The sequence below is a fragment of the Helobdella robusta genome, assembly GCF_000326865.2.
Source record: "Helobdella robusta unplaced genomic scaffold HELROscaffold_55, whole genome shotgun sequence".
Classification (NCBI taxonomy): domain Eukaryota; kingdom Metazoa; phylum Annelida; class Clitellata; order Rhynchobdellida; family Glossiphoniidae; genus Helobdella; species Helobdella robusta.
Window position 1 is genome coordinate 776446 of NW_008705295.1, and position 15104 is coordinate 791549.

The following is a 15104-nucleotide window of genomic DNA, read 5'->3' on the forward strand; positions in this document are numbered from 1 at the left end:
GTCGTCATCGTCGTCATCGTCGTCATCATTATCATTGTTATCTTCGTCATCTTCTTTAAAATTGTGTTGCTCTTTGTTCTGATTTTGAGTAGCTCGTTGCAGAATCAGACCTGTGACTTTGAGCTGAGCTAAATTGGATTTGTATCAACTTTTAAACATCATCATCATCATCACTTGTTTGTATTTTTGTGTTTGTATATATGTGTTTATATGTTTTAATTCAGTTTGATGTGTTTGTTTTTTCCAACGCTAGCGTTGGATTGTAGTTGAACCGGCTTAGTATTGTGTGTGACTAGTTTTCAATGGAAGTTAGTATGTTTGTTTATCAGTTTTCTGCATGTATGTGTGTTTGTTTGCATGTTTGTATATAAGTATATTTGAAGCTAGTATGTTTAACAATTTTCTGTACACATATTTAGCTGTATGTTTGTATACTAATATTAATTTTTGTTCGCTTGTTTGTATGTTTGTATATTAGTATAAATGTTTGTTTGCAGGTTTGTTTGTAATAATAATTACAAAAAGAAATGTGATTTTACAAAAGGCAGATTAAAATTTGTTTGACAAGCCGCAAAGTCTAATGTCAAACAGGCAGACAAAATATAGAGTTGAAAGCTTCCATATGCATTTTCCATTTTCTGGAAACTTTAATTTCTCAGATATCTTTAGTTTATCAAATCTGAATCGCGAAAAATTGTATTATACCAGCTCATTATCATCTTGTCGTTAATTAATTATCAACATCTTATCACCAAGCCATGCGATTTACTCAATGGAGAAAAAATCGTGAGTTGCAGGCCAGGCCCATGCTCATGCTTAATCAAATAAACAAATGATAAAATAATATTTAAATAATTTTAAACAATAATAAATACAAATTAAAAGTTGAAATTAAATAGAAGAAGAGAAAAGATATCAATTAGACGATGTTCTAAAAATGTCTTTTGTATGTGAGTTAATGTCCGTGTGTAAACGAATTAATTGTTTACTAATATGCTATATTCAGGAGTTAGTCGTTTAAGCCAGAGGTGGTGAAAGTTAACTTGAAAAAAACTCTCTCCTTGGGTCGAAAAAATTTGCTATATTTAAGTACATATGCAGGCCTTTAAAGGTAAAGTAGTTCTTAATGCGGCCCTCACAGCAAAAATTTGCCCACCCCTGGTTCAGGCAGCTGTTTTTGAAGGTTGGTTCCTATAAAAGTGTGTAACCAGAAAACGTTTGATAATTTTCAAAAGTTCTTTGCTATGCAATCAAGAGCCTTCTTGAAAAGACCTATTTCAATTTTCATTTCAACTTTAATATATTCTATTGCCACTTTCATACATAGAATTGTTTGTTGAAATTATAATTTATTCATAAAAAATGAAATGAAATAATGCATACCATGTTTTTTTTCAATTTTCTAAGACAAGTTTATATCCATTGATTGTATCGGTTAATAAAATTTCCACATTTTCGTTATCGTTATTGTTATCTTTCAATACTCTTAGTGGACGCAGTTCACCACAAAAGTTTTTTAAAATTGGACCACATATAAATACAATTTTTTATAATACTTATATTATATTATATTAATTTTTTAAATCTGTTACAAGTTAGAGATGATAGAGGTGTATAAATTTCGAGATATTTCAAATTTCATTTTAGCATCAGCAAAAGATTTCAACGACAACATTTCTGTTTGTGTTTATCATTGTTAGCCAAGCGTGCAAGAGTTAAGCGTTTGGTGGTTGTAATGTAACATTGCAGGTTGTTTATTAATATGTGACTGTTGTGTATGGTGGTTATGTTTAAGTAAAATGGTAAAATGAAATGTTAAACTGGTAGTGGTAAAACGATAGTAATAGTTATATTAGGGTTTTCAGCTAAAATAGTTAGAGTAATAAATTACTTGATGTTGGTTTTGCCACATTTAAAATTTAATTTTCGTCGGTTGATTTTAACTTCGTTTTTTATATTTTATTCACTATGCTTGTTTTTTTTACAATTTTTTATACAATTCTTTAATTTATTTGTCATTAATATTGTGAGTTTAAGTTAAAAATTGAATTATTTGATTTTTAAATAAATGATTTTTAGGCTTAAAGATGCCTAAACTGATTTCAATACACAATGAATTCACTCAAACTTTGCTCGTTTCAGTTCCCGTGCGTCTGTTTACTTTAAGCGTGTCAAAGTATTTGCACGTGTGTTTGAATGTGTGTGTGTGTGTGTGTGTGTGTGTGTGTGTGTGTGGTGTGTGTGTGTGTGTGTACGTGTATTTATTTGATCTTTTATGTTTTTTTCTCAAAAACAGTAGATTCTCCGCGTGAGAAGGAATAAACACAAGGTGTTTTTATTATTGTTTTAATAAGTTTAGCTATTCAATAAATATATAGTCCAAAAGATTTTAATAAATTTAATACATTCTTCAAACACTTTCTTATCGCTGTTTTTTCTTTGTTGACGTCATAGTTGTACTCGTGGCGGTTGTTGTTGTTGAGTCTGGTTGAGACTTTTTCCGCCATTTCGTTCGACGATTTTGAAACCAAATCTAAAATGCAGAAAAAAATGGAGGCAGACATAAAAAAATTGTTAAACGCTGAAAAGCACACATACCACTTTTAAACGGAATATTCCATTCAATGAGATGTTTTACTTTGCCTGAAAGCACACAAACAAACAACCAACCACCAACAAACTATTTTAATTAGCTCAATGGACGCGTGTACGATCGAATGAATGAGAACTGAGAGCCCAGATAGTATGGATCCAACTGATCATAAACTTCGTTGGCAGTCAGAAGATTATTAATCTCTTAAGTGCGTCCTGTCTACTGGTTTAAACGTTTCTACACCTAATCGCGGCCGACAGCTTTCTCTCTGCCAATGTAAATTTTGCGATTGTATTTGCAGCTAGGTGGTAGCAGTATGAATGAAATATTTTAACGTTTGTATGACTATGCATAGTAAAAATAATTATAATTCTTAAACTTCAATCGTGTCTCAGATGTTGATCAATGCAGTGCAGCACTTGTAAATAACTACTGCGTCTCAATGTGTCTCAGTGCGTCTCACTGTCTCACGAGTTGGTAGCCATGCACCTCAGTCACGCACCGAACGTTGAAGTTAGACGGACTGGCGACTTTAAAGCGTATAACTTGAAAATTAATGGCATTGTATGTTCATCATTGCTGCTTACTGCCAAAAAAATTTGCTGCTAGAGAAATTGCTTGACCGCACAAATAAATTGGCTGTCTGATTCTATTTAGATTTTGTTGTTTTTATAAGTTTACGCATTTTGACTCCTACATGTAGTTGTCACGTCATAAATGTCCAATATGTTATTTCATTTTCAAGTTTTGCATTTGTTCGTTGGCAATTTTTTAAAAAAGCTGACAAACTCAATGCTATATAAAACTCTATAATCCGAACCTACCTTAACCTGGTTCTCACTCATTCCAAGACTCAACGCCAGATTCGTTCGTTCATTCCCCGCCAGATACTTTGTCTGTTCGAAGACCTTCTCTAACGCGAAAATTTGGTTACCAGTGAATGTTGGTCTGCTGCAGTTGAATCGTTTAAATGAGGAGGAACTGGTTGTGTTGCGGTCTAACTGGTTACTGATGGCTGGCTGGTAGTTGTTGGCCGGTTGAAGATTGCTCAAATGATGGTTGGTCAGATGAGGGTAAGGATGAAGATGATGATTGTTTATTTGCTGCTGGTTGGCGAGGCTGTTGTTAGATGCACAACTCTCCTCTCTGGCACGTTCCATCCTGAAATTTTGAAGGGAAAAGTAAGCCGGTGGAGACTTGAATGCTAGATGTTGGTTGGCACTGCCTGTGTTTGAAGCTCCGAAAAAATAAGATTGGACAGGCATTGGTCGGTTATTCGTTTCAATCGGTTCAACTCCATTCTTCGGCCCGTTGGCACCAGGTTGCTTATTGAAAGAGTTGTTACTAAAAATTTGGTCAGTGAAAGTGTTGCCAAATAACTGAAGCGAGTTTTGTGATTGGAATCGATTGAAAAGTTTGTTAATAGTTGATTGATTCAACATCTGCTGCTGCGGAGTTATCAATTTAGTCGGACCGTCAGCAGTTGACGGAATTTCACTTTTTGAATACGAAGGGCTGAATCCGTTCCAACCATTCAGCAGGCTGTTGTTTGTGTTAATGTTGTTGTTTGTGTTGAAGTTGTTGTTTGTGTTGATGTAGTTTATGTTGTTGTTTTTGTTTCTGCTTGTTGCCTCTATATTCGCTATATTGTTGCTGCCATTCCCTTTAAAATTAACGTTGAAAACGTGTGCATGGCTTGGAGATTGAATGTTGCTGACGTCATCAATGACGTCATTATTTTCACCACAAACATTTTCAACGGCGTCGTCGTCGATACCATCGCAAATGACATCATTGGTGTAATTGTTTTCATGTCTATTTGGTGGGATTAAGTTATACCCAGAGGTTGGAATGAGGTCCTGCTTGTTGGTTCTAGTTTGCTTACTTGAAACTCTTTCTGAGATACTGTTGATGCTGTTGACAATAGCGTTATTGTTGCTATTCGGATTGTTTATGCAATTCATGTAATTGGTGTTATCTATATTAAAAATGCTGTTCATTTTGGGTTCGCAGTTGTTTTTGCTGTTGCAAAGATAACTAAACTCCTTGTTAACGAGGCCGTATTTGTTATTGTTGAGTAGGTTGTCACAAATGTTGTCAACATTGTTGTGGAAGAATTGTTTGACACCTGTCAACAAACTGCATCCATGCATGCTGGACATCAAATCATGCGTGTCCGTCGTCGTCATGGTGTTTCGATGGTCGTTGTCTTATAAATCATTGGCCCATTCGTTAGATAGATGCTGGTGCGTGTGTGTAACTTTGTTTTTGTTTGTTTGTTTGTTTGTTTATTGTTTGTTTGTTTTGTTTTGTTTGTTTTTACACGTGTGTGCTGTTTTTTGTTATTAATCTTTTATTACTGTCTTTGTTAATTACGATAACATAGGCTATAACAACATCGTTTATGTTTTTAAATGAAGAAAATGTTTCAGAATGTAGTTGTTGATGCTGTTTTTGTTGATTCGGTTGTTGTTTCTACTGTTGTTTTTATTGTTACAGATGTTTCTAGCGATAAACTAACATTTCATTTTAACGAAATATTTAAAAAAAATCGCTTACATCAACCATTAGGTGTTAACCGAAAAAAATTGACGACAACAATTCATAGACATGTTTGTTGACAGTAACATGACTTAGTATCACTATCAAAACTGCACAAACAAATTATAACCGTATCTATTTCTCTTTCACCAGCACTGAATTGAAAAACAATTTTAAACAGTTGAAAAAAATTATTTAAAAAAATAAACCAATTATCATTAAATATAAAGTTAGCATTGGCCATTCAGCAATTGTTGTTTTAATCACTTTGTAAAGAATTCGTGTGCCCAATAGCGCGTGTGAGTTGACCGCTTTATATGTTTATATGTATATACGTATATACATATATATATATATATATATATATGTATATATATATATATATATATATATATATATATATTCAAAAAAGAGAGAAAGAAAGAGAAAAGAGAGAAAGAAAGAGAGAGACCCTTTAAACCAATCCGCAGCCAGTGCAGCATAGCAACTTTCGAGACGAGACAAGTTTTAAACAAGCCATCCATTTTTTTGTTAATCTATCTATTCTTTTTTCATTCATATTTTATTCATTCAATCATTAATTCAACCATGCATTCATTCATTCGTTCATTCATTTTTTATTTATTGGTACTTTCGTTCGTTCATCGCTTCAACACACATTTCAATGATGCATGAATGAATTCATAGAAAGGGGCGGTGATATACAATTTGATTGACATGTGTAGATAAACTATTCATACATGCACACAACACACACACAACACACATTTGTATGTGAATAAAAGTCTACAACGAACAAAAAGCATGCCTTCTTAGTAATTAAATGCCGATAAATTAATTTCTGCAGAGATCAAAGTGCTGATGATCAAATTGTTGTGTAAAACAAGACGGAAACAGCGTGTTGTTTGATGTATTTTTTGTAGATGCGCTCACACACACACGACACACACAAACATACACACGACGCACACACGCACACATGCAAACACTAATTTATTTATGTATGTTTGTATGTATATTTTGTTGTTTTTTGTCTGTTGTTATTTATTTTTTGTTAAAAATTTAAATATGTTAAGGTTTTTTATGGCGATTTTATTATTTTATAATCACAATAACAACATATAAAAGAATAAAAAACAATAAAAACAAGACGACAACAAACAAGAATCACAAAACAACAAGACCAGACAATATACATTTATGATGTCTTACGAAATAGTTTTAATTTAATGTCCAGCGATCGCTAATAAAACATCAAAGATAATGGGATGATTGAAATACCTTTGTTCCATATACTCATCATTATCACCATCATCTTCATCGTCGTCGTCATCGCATTGGTGTCCCCAAAGTTTTCGTAATTTACGCTTTTTATGATGATTAATGTCAGTGTGAATAGTTATTGTAGACATCAACCAACATTGCTGTCATCATCATCGTCATCGTCTTCCCCATTGTTATCATTGTAACTTATGTTAATGCATCATCATCTTCATCGTTATATTTGTTATCGCCACAACTTATCGTCATCGTTAGAGTCAGCAACGACAATAAATGAATAAATCAACAACAAAACAACAACAAAATAAACCAGCGACGACGACAACAATAATAATCATAACAAAAATACCCAGGCGAGTAAGCTTCCTTCGTTCAAAACGTTTCCATCAAATTGATCATCAACGTTCATACATTTACTTTCATTCATTCGTTCATTCAATCATTCATTCATTCACTCCTCACTAATTTGTTCATTCATTCATTCATCCATTCAATCATCCATTTAGTCCTTTGTTTTGTTAGAGTTGTTGTTTTTCTTCATTAAAAGCATACTTCGGCATATCAAAAAATTTCTTGTTTTTCCTGTTTACACCTTCAAACAAATGGGTGTGTACGTGCGTGCATGTGTGTGTGTGTTTGCGCGCACACACGCATTTGTGTGTGTGTGTGTGTGTGGTAATAAATTTATGAAACATTAACAAAGTTAACATTCATTTTCGATATGAGGTTCGCTACAATCGATCCGCCAAAAAATTTGATAAACATTTTCTTCGTCACGTCTTGTTGGATAATATATAGAAGGTCGCGTGATTTCGAACGTTTGTTGCTAACCAAACAGCACGGAAGAACACATTCCCACAACGTCACAACACCACTCTCACTATCAAACCAACATACACATGCATACAACAGTAGCACCTTGGAGGCTCACCACGTAGCACACAGAAAATATCTAAATGCCTTCCTTTCTAATCCTACTGGGAGAAAGTATGACGAGACGACAGGCAGATGTATTTGATTGATTCATACCAGGGTTAGTTCCAACAATATCGAGACTTTAAACATTTTCTTAGCTTAAAATACAACATAATACTCGGATGCACGCTCAAATGTACGTGTTAACACGCACTGAGATTATTCAGAAGCGTTTTTACTTACCTACATGAAACAACGTAAGATAAAAGCTATATAAAAATTACATGTTAGCGAATAACAATAATTTTATGAAAGTTTATAGTACTAAATTTTATGTGCATTTTTTGTGTGGGTGTGTTGTACACACGCATGTACACGTGTGTCGATAAAACAATCAATGTACAATGTACATCAAAAAGCACATATGTGTGTGTTTAAAGGGTTCAATACTCGTATTGTTAAACTGTAATGTCGAATTAATGACGTCAATTTAATCTGGGCGCAAGCAGCAGGTGACGTCACATCCGTACGTGCGCATTTAATAGAAATCCAGTTTGAGACAAAATCTCAGAATTTAACGAAAGTATTATTTTATTTTCACTTCGCCAAAAACGAAATATGTTACAATTTCAGTATTGAATTCATCGGTACATTGATAAACTCGATCAATTGAAACAATTTATGTACGCCTAAGTAAACAGGAATTTTAATGTTTTCTAACACTTTCTATTTCGAAGCGTTCTTAAAGGGAAGATGTAACAATTTTATTACTAAAATAATAATTTAATAATAATTCATTAATAATAGCAATATTTATATTATTATAAATTAAAGTATTATATTATGAATAAATAAGTCAGCCATAACAAAAAAACAAACAATAATAATAATTATTATTATTAATTGACGAAACAAAAAAAACCTAACCTAGAAATCTCAATAACAAACCATTCTAGAAGCTTTCTCATGAGTTATAAATAAATAATATATATAACAGGTCATCATCACCATCACAAACATCATCACAATTATCACCATCATCATCAGAATTATCAAAAGCGATGATGATAATGATGTTATCATAGTGAATATTATAGTAGTAGCAGTAGCAGCAATAATAGTAGTAATAGTAGTAGTAGTAGTAGTAGTAGTAGTAGTAGTAGTAGTAGTAGTAGCAGTAGCAATAGTAGTAGTAGTAAAAGTAGTAGGTAGAAGTAATAGTAGTAACTACTACATTTCTAATAATGGGAAAATTATCTTTACGAAGCTAAGGGCATTGGATTAAATTTGATGTAAAACAAAAAATATATGTAAAAATATATATTTTAACTAACAACAATAATTGAAATGAATGAATATTATTAACCAAATAATAACAAAAAAATAATATTAACAATAATAAAAATAGCAATGAGAAATAATAATAATATTAACAGAAATGCTGATCACAATCATGAAAAGTTCATACACAGCCAGCCAGCCAGCCTTCATTCAACAGTGCAATCACAGTTCGTAGTGCAAGTGAAATGAAATGAAAAAAAAACTTTCTTGCACCTACCGACAACCAAAAAAAACAGCAAACATCTAGCAGGCAGCCTCCAATTCAAGCATTACATCAGTAATCAGCGCCGTCAATTCCTTTTAAAATCACTTATCCAATCACGTGCAGCCAGCAATCGAAGTGAACCCAGCAGCTGAAGCAGTTGCGAGGAGAGCGACAGCTGCTTGCTTAGTTTCCAACAGCAACCGCGCTTCGGCCAGCCAATCAGAAGCTGCCGTTTTTGCTTCACCGGACAGGTGGTTGACGAAACGAACTGCTTGGGCGAAATCACCTCTGTCTAGACATGCCTGTGTGTGTGTGTGTGTGTGTGCGTGTGTGCAATATTGAACAATGGCGGGAACAGATGAATGATATGATATGGTAGGAAGAACAAATAATGAAGGAAATGAGCAAAGTTATTGATGAATAAATGTCCTATGTCCCAATGAATGCCATTTTATTGATATATTGTAACAAAGAGACCAAATGACTGCAGCCAAACAACGTGTAACCTGACCAACCTGTGCATTATCCAGCAGAACAAAAGTGTCCTTGATTTCGTCGGGGTCGATTTCCAGATCGGAACTATCGTATATCCTGCCGACCCCAGTAACTACAAACATGGACTGCAGGTAGGACAGTCCGTACTTGAACAAACTGCCACTGACGCCAGTAGTCTCGTCAATCATTGCCACTCGCTTGCTGATCTTGCAGACTCTTTTGAACCTCTCAATGAGGGCAGCTTCCGTCCACACTCCCCTGTTGAGAGCTACCTCGGGGATGCTGTCCAGGATGATCTCAACAGCTGGTTGGCCGGTTGATGCTGACCGGATAAGTTCAACATCTGCCGCCAGGGGTTTCAGGCGACCTTCCCAGGATGTGGCACCGAGTTTGCCAGTGTTGAGGACAGTTTGTAGGGACTCACAAGCCAGCCACAGTTTTTGAACCTGGTGACCTTGCTTCTCGAGAGAGGCTCTTTCTATGACGATGAAAATAAAACTGATTGGGTATGTGCAACTATCAGCATTCAGCCTCAACATAAGAACAACTCCTCGTGCAACAATCCACCAAGATAACTTACTACCAAGATAACTTACTATCAATAGCATCTTCGATGCCATGCAGTCTGGCCACCCAGCCAGCCACCTGCCTCTGAAACTCTCTCCTTTCATTCTCCACATGTTCACTGAGCATCAGAGAGAACTTGGCTTCCAACTCCCTCTGTTGAGCTCTCAAGACTTCACTGATGTGGTCGCTGTGAGCCGCTGCTTGCCTCGTTAACTGCAACTTCAACTCTTCCTCAAAGTTCACTCGGGCATCTATGTCCTAATGATCAATCATTATCTGATTGTTACTTCATTGGTGTATTGCAACAAAATTACAGAGCAACAACAACAACAGACGCAAGAGCAGTCCAACAATCAAAGGAAACAATCTGCTCAACGCAAAACATCAACACTCTAACAAGCAGTGATCACTGACCCATTTAGCTTTGATGAGATTGATCTCATTATCCCACAGCTCCTTCTCTTTATTGATGGAGACCAGCAGGATGGCGGCATCCTCCTCTCGCTGCCTGGAGAGTGCCTCGTTGATTCGCAGCTGTTCCAGAGCCTGCTGCTCGGCCAGCTGCCTCTGAAGTTGGTCGATTCTCTTGTGTGCGTGTGCTATCAGGGCGTTCAATTCATCTTCCGTCAACTTGGCTACTGATGCTGATGGTGGAATGTCGTTAGTTGTACATCATTGATGATTGGCTGGTTGGTTGAATGTCATCGATCGAATGACTGATTAATATTATGATTGAATAGTTAACTGATTGCATTTGTTGCTGAATGAGTGAAAAAAAATTTCGTTATAATTTGTAAAATAATTTAACCCATAATTAACGCCCATTTAAGTTTTGGCTCACGGTTATGAAATGAAACAGAGACATGTGATGAAAATAAACAAAAAACTTATCAGAGCCTCAAAGCCAACTCACTAGTTGCTTTTTTGACATCAGGCATGATTGATTCCAGCTCCTTCTTAAACTGTTCCTTTCCTTTCTTTATCAGGTCTCTGTACTCTTTGAAAACTTTGGAGTCTGCCTCCGCTTTTGAGACCTTGTGTGTGCATGTGAAATTGTAAGTAATGCCGTGTTTTATATGGTTTGATAACATTTTGTTCATACATTCCATAAAAAATGTCAAAAATATTATAAAAACTAAAATTATACATCCATCCATCAGAATTCCACTGTTCAGCCATTTTAGAAAAACCTCGTTAAGTGCAGTGTTGAAACTTCTATTCAGTTTGTTGGCTTCATCTTCAGTTGACCACAGCAGCTTATTCTTCTTGGTCACTTTGTTGCTTTTGCCAGTTGAAATCACCTCACGTAGTTTGGCTAGCTCCTGTCTGTAATAACAACAAGAGCAAAAAAGTCAAACCATGACAACCCTTGCTGTCAAATCATCAACAAAATCATCTTCCCAACAACAATAATAACAACAATATCATAGCCACAGCAAAATCATCTTCCCAACCATCATCACTAACTTGGCCTTTTCGTTGACCTCTTCAAAATGTTGCATGGCCTTGACCTTTGCATCGTGTGCCCTGGTCACGGCTTCCCATTCACCCTCCTTTGCATCTACTTTCTGAATTATAATTATATTATATTTAATGCATCACATGCTTACTGAAAATACCATTATAATTAACATCAATATCATCATTAGAATAATTATCCTCATCATTCTCACTCATCATCACATCATCATGCATAATTTTATTAATTTATGCAAAATAACTCTTCAAACATTAAAACAACTAATGCAGAATAACAAACAGCTGACCTGAAGAGCTTCCTTCAGCTTAACTGTGTGCTCTTTGACAGCTTCAGCAGCTGAATGAGCTGATTTCATAGCTGCCTCCATGACGCTAGCTGACTCAGTAAATGTTCTCATTAACAGGGCTTCCAGCGCTTTTGAGAAATTTTAAAAATCATTCATTAATATTATTTTCATTTATAATCAATTAATTATTTAAGCCAGTTATTATTTAGCCAGCTGTGTTTGTAATTTTCTTAATTTATATCCAATTATTTATATCTAATAGTCTCATATATGATGAGAATAATGTGTTAGATACATCACAGTTACACAATATATATATATATATATATATATAAACAACTTCCACATAATCTTATTAATTTATGCAAAATAACTAACTCTTCAAACATTATAATAATTTATGCAGAATAACGAAACTCTAAAAATAGTACATAAATAATTAATTTTATGTACCTTTGTTTTGATTGATTTCATTTTCCTCTCGAAGTTTCAGCAACTTCTCAGCCTCCTCTTTCTTCTCCTTCTCTCTCTCTTTTTTCGTTTTCACTTTTTCTTCAGCTATTTGAATATTAATTTATTTAATTATTGATTCAATTAATGGATTAATTAATTAATTTATAAATTTATATTTATTTATTATTGTCAAAATATAGCCAAACCTTTTACTTCTGGTTTACTATCTTCTTGTATAGGTGCCTGTACAGGTGGTGGCACTGTTGTTATTTCAGTAGTTTTTATCGGTAACCTAAATTAAAAAAAAAATAATAAAATTACTTATTAATTTGAAATATAATAAATTATAAAATACAAATAAATTTAATAAATATATTATATTAATATAAAATTAATCTCAAATATCAAATTAAATGACAAGAAATTGAAGAAAAAAAATGCCTTTTAACAGCATCTTCAATAGTCGACGCCGATTCAGGTAGGTACTGAAAAACAGCATCGTAACATTCTTTTGCATAAGGTACATTTTCTTCAACCAACTTTTTGAATTCGGGGTCGTACCAACTGTACCCAACCACACCACCAGCCCCAGCAAAAGTTAGTGCAATTAGTTTTTTTAATATTCCTCCTCCTCCACCACCTAATTTAGAATAGTAATTAAAATAGGTATTTTCAAAATTAAAATACATATTTTCAATTTAACTACTCTACTTTATTTTATGAAAACATAAAACTAAAAAACATTATCTTTTATTCTTATTGTATATAACTTTTAACAAGTCAATATAAATTTTATCTTTCTATATAAAATAAAATATCAGATGTTAAAAATTGAAACAGAATTAAAATTTTAAAAAATTAAATTAAATTGACAAAATTTGATCCACAATTGTCAATTATTACAAAAAATTAATGCAATCTTCATCAAAGTACTCAGAAAAAACTTACCAGCTGAATTGACATCTTGTGATTGTAAAACTTTACTTGTCCTAATATTGCGCTTGACCGCAACAGCTACGTGGGTTCTCTTAAAAAAACAGGCCTCGCAGTTTAATTATTTATTATTTAATTACTTTTTAAATTAAATTAAAATTTAATTTTTAAATAAATTACTTAATTTTTATTTTTTATCTTTCTGGGTTTATTAATTTTATCATCCATGATACACCAATTTATGAAAAAAAACTAATAAAAAAAAACATTTAATACAAATAAAAGGGAAATGATCTAAATTTGCGACATTAAACAGAAGATCGATACGAGCGATAATAAGAGAAGGTCAGAAATTTCAAGTGTTACCCGGTTACACAAAAATATTTGAAACTGACCGCCAAACATTTAGGCAGGTTCGTCGGAACTCGCCACATAGTGCAACGGACTCCTGGCCGGCAGATTCTCTATCTTTTTACTCTAATAATTAATTTTTCAAAATATTTAAAAGTTAACACAGCGAGAACAAAAACAAAACAGCTATAGCATAGACAAATCAGGTGTGCAGACAATCATATGTACAAACACGACGAGACATGGTTTTGTTTCCATTCATTTCCTCATGATTTTGTTTTCATGTTCCAACAAAACTACAATTTAGAGCTGATTAAATAAATATTTAATTGTAACAACTTTGTCCAAACAAAGAAATATATACAATTATTGCAGTAATTATCATTAATTAAGTGAATATCACTAATTAAACTAAAAACCAATTAAATATTATAATTAACTGGGTGTGTCTCAACTTCACGTGTTGATCATTCATGGCTAAAAAATTATAATTAATCATATGCAACAGCATCTTCGTCATTATCTTCACTATTATCATGAATATTTTTAGCTGTAAAAGTTTTGGGCTGCTGAGAATAATGTATGCGAGAAGATGCTATAGTGATGAGGAAAGGTGATTGTTATTGTTTGGTGAGCTGTGTATGCTCTGAACATCTTTAAACTATTTCAAATGTCTCACATAAGCAGGTTTAATGAGTTAGCTGCGTTATTCATGTTGATTTTAAATGTTTATATGTTAATTTTTATTAATCCACCGGCGAAATGATTGTACATCTTATTAGAAATTTTATATTTTATTTAACTTGCTGCTACGATTTTTGCTTTTTAACAAATTGTCAAACAAGTTAGTATAATGTATATTGTATAGTATAGTATAGCTTACTACTTAGGTACATACATGCATTATTGTACGTATATATTATTATAGAAGAGTGACTGATAGTTAGAAACAATTTTTCATTTAAAAAAAATTCAACTTGCATACGCATCCATTACAAAATATGTTACAAGTTGGGTTTAATGACTTATTTTATTTTAGTTTTTAGAAAATTTCTTCAATGATTTCTTCTCGCGCAAGTAAAATAATGTTTTACACACTTGCCATTCAAGACTACCTTCCCAATTAATTTACTGATTAAGCACGTAGGTTTACTTAGGTTCTCGGGTCTAGATTTTTTGGTTTAAGACTTTAAGAGGAGTGTATTTATCTAAAATTTTAAGCCATATACGCGTTGAAAAATGTCATCCGTATAAAACTTTGCATATATGTTTTCTTGTCTTGCAAATGAAGTACATTTAACTCAGTTCATCTAATAAATCTCATCTTAACACGCAACAACAGTAAAATCAGCACAGCCCAAACTGGAATTAGTATTCAACGCGACGTTTGCCACGAACAGCTCGCGAGTAGTACCGACAGATACAAAAACAATTTCCTATAATTTCTTACAACGATTCAACCAGTTGAACACCACCTTCCAAAAAATGTGCGTGGAAGACGATATCCACGTGGAGTTCACGAACCACGCTTGGGTCAATTTTTTGAAATATAAGGCCGGTCAAATTAATTTGGTATTTGTTTTTTAGTTCATGGTTTGTTTGTTTGTCGCTTTGTTTGTATCTCTTTTTCGTTCGTTCATTCGATATATGAGTTGTAAAGTAA

At 33.5% G+C, this 15104-nt stretch overlaps 3 protein-coding genes across 3 annotated transcripts in view; 1 reads left to right on the forward strand and 2 right to left on the reverse strand.

The window, feature by feature from the left end:
• Positions 1-2422: 2422 nt before the first annotated feature.
• HELRODRAFT_86957 (hypothetical protein) lies at positions 2423-3753 on the reverse strand (the record flags this gene model as incomplete). The annotated part of the gene is made up of 2 exons (XM_009028350.1): positions 2423-2533; positions 3418-3753. The coding sequence occupies 2 exons, from the start codon at positions 3751-3753 to the stop codon at positions 2423-2425; spliced, it is 447 nt and encodes a 148-aa protein (XP_009026598.1).
• Positions 3754-7900: 4147 nt separating this feature from the next.
• On the reverse strand, positions 7901-13562 carry HELRODRAFT_193611 (hypothetical protein). The gene is made up of 14 exons (XM_009028422.1): positions 13486-13562; positions 13106-13184; positions 12599-12797; positions 12364-12449; positions 12158-12262; positions 11705-11832; positions 11406-11506; positions 11129-11264; positions 10852-10972; positions 10353-10582; positions 9968-10196; positions 9392-9849; positions 8515-9178; positions 7901-8490 (listed from the first exon to the last, which is right to left on the reverse strand). The coding sequence occupies exons 1-13, from the start codon at positions 13522-13524 to the stop codon at positions 8990-8992; spliced, it is 2100 nt and encodes a 699-aa protein (XP_009026670.1). The 5' UTR covers positions 13525-13562; the 3' UTR covers positions 7901-8490; positions 8515-8989.
• A 1364-nt stretch (positions 13563-14926) lies between these two features.
• Positions 14927-15104, forward strand: part of HELRODRAFT_179612 (hypothetical protein) — a gene marked incomplete at both ends in the record, with an annotated part of 10563 nt that continues 10385 nt past the window's right edge. The window contains one exon of the mRNA XM_009028423.1: positions 14927-14999. Coding sequence (XP_009026671.1) covers positions 14927-14999 — 73 coding nt within the window. The remainder of the gene's footprint in view (positions 15000-15104) is intronic.